Raw genomic sequence first — 17307 nt, 5'->3', positions numbered from 1 at the left:
TGTATTTTGAGCAGCGCTTCCATTTTCCATTTGTAAAGCATCGCAACAAGTCAGATGAAGAGAACTAGACATGCTGAAAAACTCCATAACTCACTAGGCATCCGACGTTGAAATAACGGTGATTGAACGCTTTTTTCGTATTATCGTCTTATTATCGACTTTATTTCAACATCATTTGCCTAGCAGGACTTATGTTCTTGATTCAAATTTATGAGCAATTTCATTCCCTTATTCGTGTTAGCTAAATTGCGCAAGATTATTGCAAATATAATTATGGTCGATCTGTACTAACCGAGGCAAGCATAAAAACGGGCAGATAAATTCCAATGAGAATAAAATGGTTCGATATCGAATTTCTGATGCATTTCTCATGTTCGCATATTATCGGAAAACTTGACGCTCATAGAATCATCCTTTTGGAGGAGAAACATAACATGACTAAAAAATTGCGACATATTTGAGACATCTTTCATGAAACCCCATTTCAAATGTCAAGAAAAAATCTATGGAAGCTACAGGGACACCCAAAACCCTCCCCAACACAAAAGGTCTTGGACAAAAGATCCCATCGGATGGCATCACTCTCTCGCGGAATTATCAGTGGTCTTCAAGCTCCAAGCCTATAAATAATCAAGATATGTCTCTTCCAATACAAATGACTTCCCGATACTAGCGGGAAATCCGCCGATGTTGTGCCAACGATCGAATGTCGTGGATTTTTTTGTTTCGTCTGCTAGAGCTCGAAGATAGAAGGAGAGACTGAGGCTTTAGGAGCTGATAAGAAGCTCAACAGGAAGCAATATCTTTCAGGACCACAGGTCTTCAGCTCACTGATATCAATCAACTTTTCGCTTCAGTTGACCGTTGATGTGAAGGCGGAAAGCTACGAATGAATCAAAAAGATATACGCTTAACGCTGTGATCCAGAGCAAGGGAGCGAAGAAAATGTTCGCCATATTGATTCGATCGTGTCGTGGATCGTATGACCTCAAAATCATAAGTTGTACGATTGTGTTTTCACAAATAATGTTCAAGTGTATATAGTTGAACTTTAGGAACGTTTGTTGGTATAGGTTATCAATAATGAAGAGTATTTTTCAAAAGTACCACCATTTGAATTTCTTCTTCATGCCACAAATTTAAATTTTCTTCACTTACAACTGAGGAGAGTTGTGACCAAACTTGACCAAAACCAAACTCGACCTCGACCAAAAACTTTCCCTAAACTGGGTAAAACTGCTTCCTTAATTTCAAAATGGCCTTATGTAGTTAAATAAACTGATTAATTACCAAATGATAGACTTCATACACTAGCATTAAGCATGAGTTGATGCTGGCCACAGGCCGGTAGACGACCAGCCTAATTTGCATTTTTACCGCCGTCTCACACGCACACCCGGTGGTCGTGGCACACTAAAAAAAATTGAAGGATTTTGTTCAAATAACGATGCACTTTTTGCCCTTGAGAGGGCTATCCTCGCCCAGTTTAGTCCGGCAAAAGGACGTTTCAGTGCTACAAGCAGGTAGTGTGCGATTATTTGGACAATATAACCCTTTCATTTCCTTCTGAATGCCGATGAATATTTATATGAGCCTTTCATGTGCATGGTATTTATGAAAAAACTTTTATGCTTTATGGAAAGGTGGAATATAGAATATCAACCATTAGTCGATAACTATTATGCTTAACATCTCGAATCCATGGCGGTGAAAGTCAAAGAGTTAGGCACGTCTCAAATCTGAAGGTGACCAAGTAATAGAAAGAAAGAGTCGCGTCTCAAATGCAATTTCGTTGGTTTACAACTCTTATACCGACGAAATAATCATACGGGCGTAGTTCAAAACCGTAAGAATGTACTCAAATTTGTTGAATGTTCAAAGTTTATTCGCATATCGTTTGAAGTTGAGGAATTTGACACTGTCTCTTCAGCCGTTTCATGTTTTAAGTTTTTGTTTCGTTTAATTGTATAATAATATAAATTTTATTTAATTGTATTTACTATCAACACGTTAAGTTTCCGGATTTCACAATTTTTGCAATCAACCTTTCGTGTGAACACAAATATTATAAAACGAAATTTCGAGTTACATGTGTTTTATCGAAACTGCGTAAAATACGGCGTTTGGTACACTGGTGTCCCAATACACAGCAATGGAAAATCATTGTTGGTACACATATGGCACAATACGCGGGGAATGTGTTAAACGACTCAGTCGTTGGAACATTTTGATTCATGTTTAGTACTTTCGATGATGACACTTTTAGCGCATTTTCTCATTTATGGGAAAAAGGCGCTATTGTGCTCGATCGCCATATCTGTCCGTTCGTCTGTCTGTCCGTCCGTGACTTCACGTTTTCGTCGACGAGAAAAAGCGCACTCTGTCACTCACCGCAGTGAGTACTGAGTTATATTTTTTAGGCATTATTGGCGGTTAATTGGTGTTGGTAAACATATTAATGTTAACATATGTGTGTATAGGTTTGACTACATATCCAAAGATTGTAGTGAATTATTATTGAATAAAATTGTACCTAAATTGAATTCTCGGACACTTAAGAAGTGTAGTTTTCACAGCAGGATAGACCTAAGGATAAAATTTCTAACCTGTGACGCAATTTCGCTCATCACTGAACAAAGTTATGTCTAGCAATGAACGATACAAAGTTTAAAAGCATAACATATTAAACGATCGAGCATTGTGCATCAAATGCTGAATTTTTTTAAACATTTTCACTACTTGCTTTTGGGGACATGGAACCTACCATGAATTTATATTAGTTGTCGAATCAATAGTCTGACTACGGGGCTCAGTTGTGGGGTTAAGTTTCCTACAAGCAGCTTTCTTTAATTTCGCTTCTCTGTCTCTTCTGTACGGCAAGCCAACATGCCGTGTAACCAAACCCTTGAACGAGTACTTTTTTCCGTTATGTTCACTCATATCACTTTTTAATCGCAGTGAGATGCTTTAAAGTTGTTTTTTTATTTGCCAGCTTCAACGAAGATGCTCAAAATGGGACAAATTGGGTGTTAAATTCAAGAACAACATCAAATTTTAGAAATTCAAGAACAACCTCAAATTTTAGAGGGATGATAATTTCATCTGAAGGCATTTGCAACTCGTGTAAAGGCCGCCGTAAGATTCATTCTCTCATCCGTATTCGTTCTTTAATATCGAACGTTTTCAATAAAGGGCAGAAAGTTTTGAGATGACCTCCATGATCGGTTCAATTAAATCCTGACGTCATTTTATCCATCTAAACCAGTAATTACCATCTATATACTGCTTTCAACTGCACTAAATCTCACCTGGAAGTTTCAAATTCGACCAAGATGCTGGAACATCTCCATGTGAACAGAATTGGCGCCGATAACAGATTTTCCAGACCACGTCTGTAGTGCGCTGCTCTCGACATATTCCGTGCTCGCGTGTAGTGCTTGCCATCCTGCCACTATACGTGGTCCTCAGGATCGGCAGACGCGATTCTCGAGCACCTCACAAGGTAAAGGCGCTTCGTTTCTCGATAATTCAGGAATGGCCGCGAGTGAATGCAATCCAATCGAGCCTCGTCAAGTGTTTTAATCTGATGATGCCAGGTGCTGACGTCTGACTTGGCGGTCTTGCACAGCTCGTGTGCCAATAGAAGCGCGTCTTGATGCCCACCAACTGGAGTAACGTCCAAGTCCTCAGGTCGTGCTATCAAAAATAGTTACGAGTTCGTTACTTCGATAGCCAATCAGTGACGGCTTTTCGAACAAAACCAACCAATCACAGACGAGACACCGACCGTTATGTGAACTAGAGCGAGGGGCAATAGTAGGTACGGCCTCTGTTGATTGTTTTCACTCCTGTCGCGTATGCAACAATCGCAAGCGACAGTTTCTATTGGAACCGTGGGAGCTTCAATATGAATTCAACTTCCGCCCGTAGGTTTTCTTTCATGAAAAAATATAAATTAGATCAGTATTTAAGTGAGTGATTTCCAACCTAAATGCGAACTCGTATTGATTTGTTTCATTATGACTGAGATAAAATAGCATCGCTCCGTACGGGACAAGATTAGACACGCGGGAACCGCAACAATGTTGCGCATTCAACCAAAGCTCAACGTAAGGTCGGCTTTACACAATGAGGACGTTAGTCGAGTAATAGCAACATAATTCCTGATCATTATTTTATCAGCAACAAATTCTCAATCATTGAAATGGGTGTGCATGTAAATTATTTTATTACCATCTTAATATCCGTTATCGCGGAATCACTTCTTGCCACCAAATTTATAGGTTCAATTGAGCAAATAACTATATGAAGATCATACACGTTTATTGCTATATCACAAAATCAATTAAACATCGCAGTAAAAAGATTCACGGAATAACATTCCTGACATTCTTGCAATTGCCCAAATCCTAAGATCAATAATAACTTTATATACACTTCATATTGTCATAGCAAGACAAAGATAGATAATACATACGAGACGCGGATGTATCACGACACACACAAAAGCTTTATAAGTATTAGTATATCATACAAAGGAATATTCTTGATGGCATGTACACGAATGTTGACGTAAACGTTCGTTGACGCACACGAACGTTAGCGTTGCTCCATTTATGTCCATTCGTTCATAGGCACCAGCTTCATAGAAGCAAAATTATTCACCTTACTTGGTCGACGCAGTTATTCGTGGGGAAATAATTGTGAGAAGGCGCAAACAAAATTAAAGGTTTATGTACAAAAGAACAATGCAATAAGAAGACGAGGAAAATTAGATGGATAGGTTACAGTTCCATAAGTGAGGATATTGAGTTATGCCTCAATGGGTTAATTGAGCTGCACTTCATTCATAAATAAGTACATTTATTCACCATAAATAGAATCGGGGAGAAAGACAACAGCCCCTACCTAGGCGGCTGTTTCGTCGTAGCACTCACAAAAATGCATGGGTCTAATCGTCCAAATAGTGGCATACTTTTGACACGTAGCTCTGATACACAGTATATACGCACCTGGCCATACTGGGCCAAGATGACTCACATAGAGGTAAAAAGTATCGCTATTAAGACAAAGTCTCACACATTTCTCTGAAATAGGTTTCTGAGGAATTGAATGTAAATGAACAATAAATGAACAGAAGCAACGATACCACGACCCAGACCCGGAATTTAGTAGATGCACTTAGAAAAATGAATGGACGATATTATCCACATAGTGACACAATCTGCGCGTACCTCTGATGCGCCTCTTTACCGGGACAAACTGGATAAATATTTCCCGCATTAGGGCAAAACTGCATCGCTATTTGGACAGTTTCCTAATTTTCCTGGGCATGCATCAAGAAAGCCACGTAGGTACGTTAATTTGCATTATAACGCGTGATTACTTGCATGTATAGAATAAAATGTAGACTGGAAAGATATTCGTTACACAGTATCAAGATATGAAATATGAAGATTTCTCATATAGATCTTCAAAATATTCCTCATAGACGATCATATTTCCTCGAAAAAATGACGAAAAAAATTAGTGAAGTATAAAGTTTAATCAATATCGCCACGCAAAAATTCATATTCATCAATTAGACAATACGCCACTGGTCTGCCTGAAGGCTGTGGAGCCGATATAATACCGATCGAAGACCTGTACAATAATAAAAAAAAAGTGTACCAAACAAAGACCTACACAACAATAATGAAATTAGACTGATTTAAAACCTACAAAATTATAATTTTGAGCCTACAAAGATGGAACTATCCAGAATAATTAACTAACTTAACATTAACATTATACATTAAATATTGAAAATGGCCTTTTTCTAGCTCTACCAAAGAATTGAACTTGGGAAGAGAACAACATAAGTAACTAGCATGACCTCTCGCTAAGAACTTGGGCCTCTCGCTAGTCAAATGTCAGACGATCTAATGAGCTTTGGCATGAATGAGATATCAATCATTACATCAGCAACGTTAAGATGAATGACACGTGATCATTCAGCTCTATCACGTTGAGACGAATGATATGTAATCATTCAGTTCAGGAACGTTGAGACCAATGACAAGTGATCATTCAGCTCGAGAACGGTTGCTTAAATGATAAGTGATCATTTAGCTCAATCATCAATCAGACCAGTAATAATTAAATTTGTAATTGAAAGAGTAAGAGACTGAAATTTGAAACCATGCCAACAGTAGAAATATTATGTAATTATTAGTGAATCCATTATCCGTTTATCGGTAAACTAGTTCAAATATACACCATCGGGCGCATTACAGACAAAAAGCAATTTATTTTTTCGAATAAAAAAGTTATGTAGTATGAAGTCAACAAGAACAAACTCGGCAAACTATCACGAAGAAATGGTTACAAAAATGGAGCTGAATTAGTGCGGAATTGTCTTGAAACAATATTAAAAAAAAAAGAATGATGACAAACTAAATAAAAATGCTTTCAGGAATTGGTTCCTGATATGGAAATGTCAATCCTACAGTTAATGAATTCAGAAAATAATTCAAGAACAATAATTCCATCAAATGATATTAGGCGAGGACGGCCGGCTTTCTCCCTAGTGGTTCGGTCCGTAGATGAGAACATTTAAATTATAAACATAATATAGTATATTATATACCAACTTATAGTTTTCTAAAGATGACAAATTAGTTACGCTTTTATCATGGAAAGCTCAATGTAAAAGCAATGTAATTGTACTCTAGTTGATAAAGAAAAAAAAAATGTACACGCATAAACTCACAATAATTAAATCAATAACTATAGTAAAAGTTCGGTTTCTAGTTAAAACTGGGAATAAATATTTTTATTTTACGTCATTTGTATAAAGTGTTTTCTTAAACAGTGCAAGAACATTTCCACTTCGAATCCTCCCTTAACACTAGTGCTGCGTATCTATCTACGTACATAATGTACGACAATGACGTTATCAATATCAAGCGTTTAACAGTGAACGTCATCATATTACAATAAACTGATGTGCTTGGAACCTTTCTACTGCAACAACAAGACTCAAATTACTTTTTGCTTATGAATTTCTTTTAAATTTGTATGTACTTGTTCTTTCCAGCCAACTGATGGTACACTGGTTCAGCGACGGGGACGATCTTGTCCGCATCGCACGCAGAAGTTGACTCAACCATCGGGTATGACGCCTTTTGAACAGCAGTTAACAATTACATGTTATCTCAACCTCAAATTATTATTAACTTTAAAAAGTGATTCAAAACTAGTGAACACCGAAATCAGCCTAGGCCCCAATATCGACGCACATCAATTCCTTAATGAAAAACGAATTGATGAATATAAAATTAGCAGCAACTCAGTAGAACTAGTTTGTAATAAAACAGTGCGACTTCATTAACGATAAACAATAAAGTCCAAATAATTGGAGATACATAAATGCTACCTGTAATTCCAATATAATATCTAAGAGAAGATGCAACAGTGCCCTTCGAAATTAAGAAGAAGAAATTACAGCGTAGCAAAAATGAAAGTTTATTACAATTTGACGAATTATATATATCTATTAATATAAGTGATTTTTCTTAATATGAGCTATTTTCGTAAATAAGAAGCATGTGCTAAGAGACGAGTCTTCAACAAACATAATGCCTTTCTTGTATTACAATTGCACGCGTATTTGCGTCGACCCAAACGTCGGACGCATGACAAAATGATAAAGAAGGCGGACGATAGTGAAATACTTACATTTTTATTCAACTTTAGATGCTATTATGATTAGGCAGGCAAGAAAGAGATGCCAAATGTATTTGGAGGAAAACAGAGGGAAAAAAGACCATTCAAGAGACAAGGTCAAAAGGCTTGAGGAAATGAAGGAACCGATAAGACCTGTAGTTAAGCATTGCTTGATCGACTTTGAGCTTGAAAACTTGATGAAAAATGCATCGTCGTTGATATCGCCATGACTCTAGTAACAATTTAAAACAATACTTGTGTGTTCAAAATAAAATGCACTTTTATTATTGAAGTCGAGCTGGTTCTGTAAAGGCATTTGTTTACCCTCAGCCGAGCGGCTGCTGTGCAGTACGAGAGATGCAGCAATAACAAATTTCGCTCGATTAGCCAGAAACACTATACCGATTTGAACAGATTATCTGCCTGAGAAAACTTTGTCCATTTTATGCAACTCAAGCAGGTAAGTAAAGTACTAGCAAATAGAAGGCATAGTGACAGGTAAATATCTATCTAAAGAAGTAACGTCTAACCGAAGATGCTAAATTACTAATGAACTTGAAGCAGATATGCCCGGAAAACTTATTATCTCTAATTTGCCCAAGTAAAAATATATACTTTAGGTAACATATAAAGCTCCTACCACATCAACATCTGACATCACAAGATCAGACTTCAACCAGAAGTAAATCTGTGCAGATTTATTTCCTAAAGATAAACGCTTATGAAGATAATAACCTCGCTGAAATACCGGGATCATAACATAGATTCTTTTAATTCTTTTAAAGTGATCATTAAATACTTCGGCATATATCATCGTGTTCCTGAAGCCCAAGTGCAAGACAATATTATATCTACAGTCCATATATAAATTAATTCTAGTCCCAATACAAATAATGCGAAACATTAGAGAAGTATGAAAGGGCAGTCATAAGAAATCAATTATAAATAAAGGTTCCAAAAAATTGCTTCTTAGTCCTCCAAGAACGACTTAGTATAAAACAAAACGTTTTCAATAGAAAACTTTGGGCGCGTTCGGAGGTAGAAACATGCAGTGCTTCTTATACACAAAGCACCGCATGAATTTCATGGAATATGTAAATTTCATCAAGTTACATGAACTCGGAAATATTGCCGAAAGAATAACTTATGCAAGACGATAAAATTGCAACGGGTCTGTGAAAATTTTAATCATTTATACACGATTTCAGCAATGAAAATTTACATAGAGTTCTTTGAAAATGTTTCGTTCTGTTCAACTGGAACTGCAATGAAGATTGGCAGAGAAATGACGCCATCACACACACCAAACATTGAGGCACTGAACTCATTGAAAGAAGATGAGTGTGATACAAGATGAAGATACATCGGCGGCTTTAAACCGTGTGAGCTTTTCACGAGCAAATAAATCTTTTCGGAGAATCAAAATTAAATTCCCGCTAACCAAAATGTTCTCTAGCTCCTACTCAATCAGTGCACCGCATTCTTCATTTAGAACTGTGCCTACAAAGAACAGGCTTGAAACCTAAACATAGAAGAATTTACGATCATTAAACCAAATTCTGAATTAAGAATCCCTCTCGCTAGCGCAGCACTCAAATTCAATACAAATACCGCTTATAGAAAACATTTACTTTCCTAATGATACCCAACCACAAACTGAACACGAATTTAATTCTATTAAAACACTTCTGCGCTTGAAAACGACCGGTGATGCTATTACGATTCAATAAATTTCACGCGGTTAGCCCAACCCCATAGCGACACAAGTTCATTCTGCACAGCAGTTACTACAAGACATCTTTTCCCGACTGTCATCGAATTTCCTTATAGTTCTTTGAGATGATACTAAAAAAGAAAAATGTTAGCTCAGATAATGTCTTATGAGAAGAAGAACCCCAAATATCAAAAGCCCTTAATGCTTAATAGTCTGAGAATGAAGGATTGCTATAAGTTTCTAATAGAAGATGCTTTTGAAGATTCCTACCTGGAGGCCGTACACACATAATTAAGTGGAACACAAGATATTTGTTGTTTCGATGCCTAAGTCATGGACAAGCGTTCTAAAATATGTCCGGACATGCTGACCAATCTTGCTTCTCTTTGGCCTCCCAATATCCGCCTTTGTAGGTGTACATGATGCCTTTGGTCAGCTCGTCGCTGGTCTTCTGGAACCACGTCGCCTCGTACGAAGGGTACTCCTCTCCTGAAATTAAAAGAATTTTAATGAACGTCGGAATAATCAAAAGTGAAATCTCAAGTACATTTCTTCCACTCGCTTTAAAATTAAGAACTTTCTAGTACATGCCAGGTACTCATAAGTGAAATCTCACATAAATTTCACTCGGTAACTCCAACTGATCTTACACAAGCATTTAAATAAACGTTGGCGATCGGATGGAGCTTGCACTCATGGATATTAGCAGCCTAGCAAATATAGCCACGTCCCATGTAAAGAATTCACTTGAAATTATGCCGCTACATTCTTCGGCAGCGGTATAGATCACGACAATCCTACAAATGTGATGATAAAATAATTTGAATCAACGAACCAAACAAACCATAACAAACTTCGGTGCAATCTCTTGCATGAATTGAGATGGATATGACAATAGGCATATAATTGAAGTCAGCAATTAATGAAATAAAATTTTGCTCAGGAAAACTTAGAGCCGCACGGAAAAGAATGAGCCTCGTATATAAGCCCGGGCACCTCATTGGGCCGCATGAAAAGTTTCCCTCTCCCCCACGACGCGTAGCGTCATACTCTTTAAAGCATCATCTACTCACAGACACATACGTTAATACAACAAATGTCATGAGGACTTAGATACAACAAACAGTATAGGGATTTTAATACGAAAAATAGTAATGGGCTCTAGTAGTATCCAGGGCACCTCTCTCTGCCGCGAGGGCCGCTTCGTTCTCTCTGTGTCGGCGCACGGCTCGCTGCTTCTCCTCGAGCCTGACTTTCTCAGTGTTAGCCTCGTCCCAAAGTCCGTTCTCCATGAGCCGCTGGTCGGGCCGGTGCCTGGAGTCCGTGGGTGCGACGTCTTCCTCAGCCTCGTTCAGCTGACACGCCAGCTCCGTGAAGTTGTAGTACTTCTCGCACTCGGGGCTGCGGGTGTAGAAAGTTTTTTGTCGTAAGTGCTATAATATTGCAGGAAGAATTTTAATATTGCATAAAGAGCAATAATATTGTAGCATGAGTTACAATATTATAGACATTTCGGGCTCAGCCTCGTTCAGCTGACACGCCAGCTCTGTGAAGTTGTAGTACTTCTCGCACTCGGGGCTGCGGGTGTAGAAAGTTTTTTGTCGTAAGTGCTATAATATTGCAGCAAGAATTTTGATATTATATAAAGAGCAGTAATATTGTAGCATGAGTAAAAATACTACCTATATATGTACATGTCTCGTTCATCTGACACGCGAGCTCCGTGAAGTTGTAGCATTTCTCGCCCTCAGGACTGCGGGTAAAGACAGCTATTGTTGTAAAAGCTGTATTGTAGAAGGATCTATAATCTATATTATTGTACACAGCGCAATAATATTGTAACAAGAGTTACAGTATTATCTATGTACCAGATTCGTTCAGCTGACACGCAAATTTCGTGAAGACGTTGTACCCACTTCTCGCACTCTGGGTGCGGATTGGAACGGATATGGAGCGCAGCAAGAGCCATGTAATTTGTGAAGTATTGTATTGGAGCTACAATATTATTTAGTGTGTAACTTTTATTGTACCTACAATAGAAAGAGCTACAATATTATGTGCATGTGTTACATTGCACCTACAATATTATGCACAGGTATTGTAGATACAATAGCCGCAATATAGTCGCCAGAGCGGGTGATCTGTGGGGGGGTGGTGAGAAATTGACATAGCATTCTGATGTGATCCACAAGTGATAGCAAATAATCGAATGAGTCCGTCTCGTAGACGGGCTTGCCGTTCCTGACGGTGCTCTCACTGACCACCCTGCACGCCTCCATCTGGTCGTCCCACGTGCCTGTGAGGAACCACTTGAACTCGCCCTCGCGGTTCACCACATAGCCCGTAACCTGCATTAATCATATACAAGTTAATATATTACATTTCTTGACGCTTACGTAACCTACACGAAAAATAATCATATATAAGTTCATAAATTGCATTTCTTGACGCTTACGTAACCTACACGAAGAATAAATCATGTACAAGTTAATATATTACATTTCTTGACGCTTACGTAACCTACACGAAAAATAATCATATATAAGTTCATAAATTACATTTCTTGACGCTTACGTATTCTACACGAAGAATATATAAGTTAAAAATTATATTTCTTGGTAATTATTGATCAGATTGCCGTCGTTCGCGTGCGATATTTAGCCATGACTAAAATTGGCTATCGTTCCATTACATGGTTCAGGCAATATGAGTTAATAAATTTCTATTTGTTAAAAATTATTGTTTAAATCGAATTCATTTGTGTGCGAAATTAGATTAATATGACAATCGTTATGTTTAATATGGAAAATCGTTAGTAGAAGTGAGTAGTGACCCAGAGTACTGGATTATGATAGATTTGTAGTGTGCAGTCAAGGTTTGTTGAAAAGCGACTACTAGTTAGGCGCGAATGAAAGTTATTCTTATAAAAGAACATTCCGTGCATGGCACCAAATGTATTGTATCAGTAACTAAACTAATGATGTAAAAACATACTAAGATAACCTAGATTAAGTAAGCCTTTTTAAGCGGTTATTGAGCTACGTACGTCTGTTACCTATGCCCTAGGTGAAATTCAATAGGGGCACAACTGCACATGTCATATTGGATCTTAAAATTCGATAGGTACTAGATTTTGCTTTCATATTTAGCTAATATTTAGGAAGTGATCAAGTTGCCAGACTGGTTTGATCTTGAATAAAAGAACCAGCATTCCTAGAATTCCGCCTAACAGCTGCGCCTACATACATATATCCTGGCACTGAAGAAGAGACAATTGTAATTACTGGAACGTGACTCGTACTTCTAATGTAATCAGAGAAAATTACCAGCTCCAGGTTGCATTATTCCAAATTAATCGAAGCCCGAAAATAATGGGTAAACACAAGCTATTATGAAATACAAAAGCAAGCCACCATGAAACACAAATAATGGGTAAGTACTAGCTATGACGAACCTTTCTAGGTATTTCTCTGGAGAAGTATGAGTAAGGTATGAACTTAAGACAACACTTGTCTCCTGTGGTGTGGTTGATGATCTCCATTTCACCGTGGTTGTCCAACCACAGCTTGCCCACGATCATGTTGTGCACCGTGGTTGATACCTTACGCCATGTGTAGTGGTTACCTGCAACCATTCAATTCTGAATAATGCGCCTTCTATAACTAAATTAGTCACCAAAATATACCGAAAAAGTTACTGCGAAAGTCTACAGTATTATATCTCGCGACTTAGAATTGATTTCACTATAGTATTAATGACAAGTGGAATGCATTTTGGCACCAGGACTCAACGGAACACTTACTACACAAGGCTACGAAATCCTCGTCGTTGTCACCAGCGAATAATGACCAATCACTGAACATCACCATTGCCATCAATGGAGAGTATGAATTGAATATATTTTGCACGGCGGATAATAGCACCGTTGACATTACATGGAGAGTATGAATTGAATATTATATATTTTGCATGACGGATAACATTACCGTTGCCATTACATGTAAAAACATATTTTGCGGCGGCGATAACCTGAGCTCACATTTGTAAAACTGTAAAAAATTAAATAATCAAATTTCAGTGAAAAATTAGTCCCTCCGTGAATGAAAACAAAGAAATTAATCTATTGAAGGAATGACTTGTTATCGGGTTGCAGCTCCTAGTACAAAATTTGCGATTAAAATTCAAATTAAGTCTAGCGAACACGGACCCCCTCGTAATAGAGCTAAGCAAATACGTTGAAGTTTTACACGTAAAAAGAAAAATATAATAAACATTGAAAGACCGCAAATGGAAATGTAAAAGGGACAATAAAAATGCGACTTATTTATAGAAATAACACTGATGGGGCAAAAAATAAAATTGAGAAAAAGAAAAAAGCGGTATATTGAATACAGTGCATGCTGCCTGCGCCCGACATATTGAAACGAAGCGGCATACACAAACCAGTAAGTCAAAAAACAATTAAGAAGCGAGCAGCACAAGAGATATAAATAATGAGCTCGAACAACACGAAGTCTACGACACCAACTATAATGAAAAGAAGAAGCAAAGAAGCTTAGGCACATGACAGGAGCATGTTCAACAAATCAGAGAACATTAATGAGTATGAGCAGCACATAAGACAACTGCGCTAATGAACACTAACAACACGAGACCAACTACAAGATAATAAAGACGAAGCAAGGAAGCCAAGACACATGGAAAGACCGAGCGTATCACACCAGATTATGATCACTTGATAATCTCCCAAGGAAAATACAGAGAAAGTATACGGCTACGTCACACAATACGAGGCTCGCGTCACGCGACCACTAATGATGCTCTTCCCAGTAGCAAACACTCGAAAAATTAATGAGTCATATTGTCCAAATAGTGACGCACTTCCTACACGTAGAACTGATACGCCATTTCTTGTCGAGCAAAACATGGGTAAGGATGACCCACAAAAAAGGCAAGAAGTATATCGCCATTTGGGTAAATCTTATTCATTTCTTTTTGTGAAGCATCTACGGGCGTCTCATTTCATTCACAAGCATTTCTAAGTCATTTCAAAGAATAACTAGAACTTTGTCAGACATGAAGATCAGAAAATTTTGAAACAGCGAAACATGGATGTTTCACATTTGCAGTGATGCAAACAAATTCAAACGTCGAAAATGGTGCGATCAGTGTGTTTGTGCTATATAATAGACGTATGTTTGTGCTTCGCTGTGTAAGAACCTCTAAAAAATTTAAATTTTAGTTCTGAAAAACTTGGCAGTATCGAATGAATTCCCAACAATCTGATCTACAAATAGGTGATAAAATTCTTAAATGAATAACCTCACGAAGATTTAATAAGATAAGAGGCATTAGTATGCGAGGAACCAAGCAACCATCACCGTAACACAGCCTGCTCACTTTCACAGTCACGACACGCGTCGCGGCGGAATAACTCACATACGGAAGCTCTTCTTAATGGCAATATATATTAATTGATTAAAATAATAATCCAATCAACATAGATGACAGCATCACTTATTGTAAACTGAAAAAAAACTATATAAAAATCATCGCAATCCTTTGATAACATTATTTACATAGAAGAGAACAAAGGATAGACATAATAGGTCCAGTAGCAACTCCCTAACGTGGCACAAAGCTCGCTCACGGACTCTACTTATTTGCTTGCCACAAAATAAGAGTCCATGGGTTTTATTGAACAAGCTTTGTGCACCGCAACATGAAATTCAATGGTATTCAATGCAAGAATTTCAGCTCGACAATACAACGTCCACCATCTTACTTTCGTATCGCACTAAGTGGATTGCCGATGACAGGAACATAAAGAGGGACAGTCAAGCGGTCCTCTGACCGCAAGGAGAAAGGATATGAGGATGATATACCTTCACCACTGGTACAAGGAATAATCGGTACCGGGCTTTACGACGGTAAATGATACGACGATAGTTGTTACGACGATAAATATTACGACGGTAAATGTTACGGCGATAAATGTTACAACGGTAAATGTTACGACGGTAAATTTCACGACGATAAATGTTACGACGGTAAATGATACGACGGTAATGGTTACGACGATAAATATTACGACGGTACCTAAATAGTACGATAAATGTTAAGACGGTAAATATTACGACGTTAAATATTACAATAAATGTTACTACGGTAAATGTTACAATGGTAAATGTTACGAAAGTTAATGTAACTACGTTAAATGTTACGACAACGTTAAAAAATGTCACCATTGCTGCAGGCCCCAGAAATAACCGTTATCGGGCATTACGTGCTTATAAATGTCAAGACACCGTTGAATGTTTTACACCATTGGTTAAGGCCCAAGGACTGATGGGTATCGTTCTATACATTTCTATAAATGTAATGACGCCGTTCAATGTTGTTTACCATTCATGAAGGCGCAAGCAATAATCGGTATCGGGCTCTACGTTGTTCTAAAAGTTACGACGACGTTGAACGTGATATTTTTAAATACATTCCCCTAGCTTAATGTTGTCTTCCTAGAATTTAGATCGAGAGCGACAAGTTCCCAAATACCGATAAAAAAAATTATCGTGTTATTTGAGTACCGAGTACTAAATAATTTGCTTCGATATAAAGACGAGTTTACTTCTAGAATCCTAGATATATTTAATGTATAGCTGATGTGATCAACACTCCTCTGCCTTCGAAACCACCGCAACCAGTTTAAGTACAACGAAATTTCTTAACAGATATTCTGCACAAAAAATTCTATACAAACACAAAAGTTATCACTTCTAATTGAATCATCATCATAAATGATCAAATAAACTGCAAAATAACCTAGTAAATAATTCCATAAATAAAATAATAAACAAGTTTACAATTATTATTAAATTAATCTGAACAATACTGGGATTAACTAGTACGTTTTATCAGAAAAAATATACATTAAAATTTCGTAACGCCATATAAACAAGTTTCTCACCGGAATTTTTGAAGGAGAGATGAGCTATTCCTAGAGGAATAATTTGCAGGTATTTGCCCCTAAACTTGGAAGACATGGAGAACTCCTGCCAGCTGGTCCAGCCCTGCACGCCCTCAACGTGCTGCGCCATGATGGGTGGGTGGTGCGAAACCTGCCACAAACGCGAAATTTCTCAATTAGTGTCATAGATAAACAAACATTACGAGAAGGTACGCTTGATAGGTCACTGCCATAGATGAACAAAATAAACAAGAAAGTAATGCAAGTTTTTTTATTTAACTAAAAGAAATTATAAAAGCGTACTCAAGACGATTGGCAACAAAATATGAAAGCGAGAGTTAATTTTTCATTTATTTATTATATATCTACATCGATGTATTGATTTTCCTTGTTTTCAGTTCAACAATTTATTATTATTATTATTAATATTATTATTATATATTAATTATTATTATTACTATTATTATTATTGATTATTTATGTTAATTTACTTGTATCATATTTTAATGCATTCTGTAGCCCAAATAAAACCGTTTCGTAATTATTGATGAAATGAAGAACACAAAATGCGAATAAGTTATAACAAAATATTATTTGGCATTTTTGTCGACGGCAACGGAAGCGACAGAAAATCGATTAAAGCAGTCGCGGGAAGGGATATTGAACGTCAATAAAATTAGCAAGACAAACTGAGAAAGATTCATATATAGCTAGAGTGATCCGTCAAACTTATAGTGATTTTTATATCTGAACAGAAAATTTAAGCACGAATTCGAGTTGGGATCATTTTCTGGTCGGCATTGATATTGTAAGTTAGCAAATGGATTTATCATACATTCGGTATGCATTCGATAAATTTAATTTCAGACATCGATCTTAATCCATCTATTCTTGAATTACATAAAAATTTCAACACATT

At 37.2% G+C, this 17307-nt stretch overlaps 1 protein-coding gene across 1 annotated transcript in view; it reads right to left on the bottom strand.

The window, feature by feature from the left end:
* Positions 1-4306: 4306 nt before the first annotated feature.
* The window catches only part of LOC108670810 (oxysterol-binding protein 1), a 56977-nt gene continuing 43976 nt past the window's right edge, over positions 4307-17307 (bottom strand). Inside the window, exons 12-16 of the mRNA XM_018158305.2 lie at positions 16389-16539; positions 12876-13045; positions 11630-11769; positions 10602-10843; positions 4307-9910 (exon numbers count right to left, since the gene is read on the bottom strand). Of these exons, the coding sequence (XP_018013794.1) occupies positions 9768-9910; positions 10602-10843; positions 11630-11769; positions 12876-13045; positions 16389-16539 (846 nt within the window). The 3' untranslated portion in view covers positions 4307-9767. The remainder of the gene's footprint in view (positions 9911-10601; positions 10844-11629; positions 11770-12875; positions 13046-16388; positions 16540-17307) is intronic.

This window comes from Hyalella azteca, unplaced genomic scaffold, assembly GCF_000764305.2.
Source record: "Hyalella azteca isolate HAZT.00-mixed unplaced genomic scaffold, Hazt_2.0.2 contig14006, whole genome shotgun sequence".
NCBI lineage: Eukaryota > Metazoa > Arthropoda > Malacostraca > Amphipoda > Hyalellidae > Hyalella > Hyalella azteca.
Note: the sequence above shows the minus strand (reverse complement) of the source record. Positions and strands in the feature narration are given on the sequence as shown.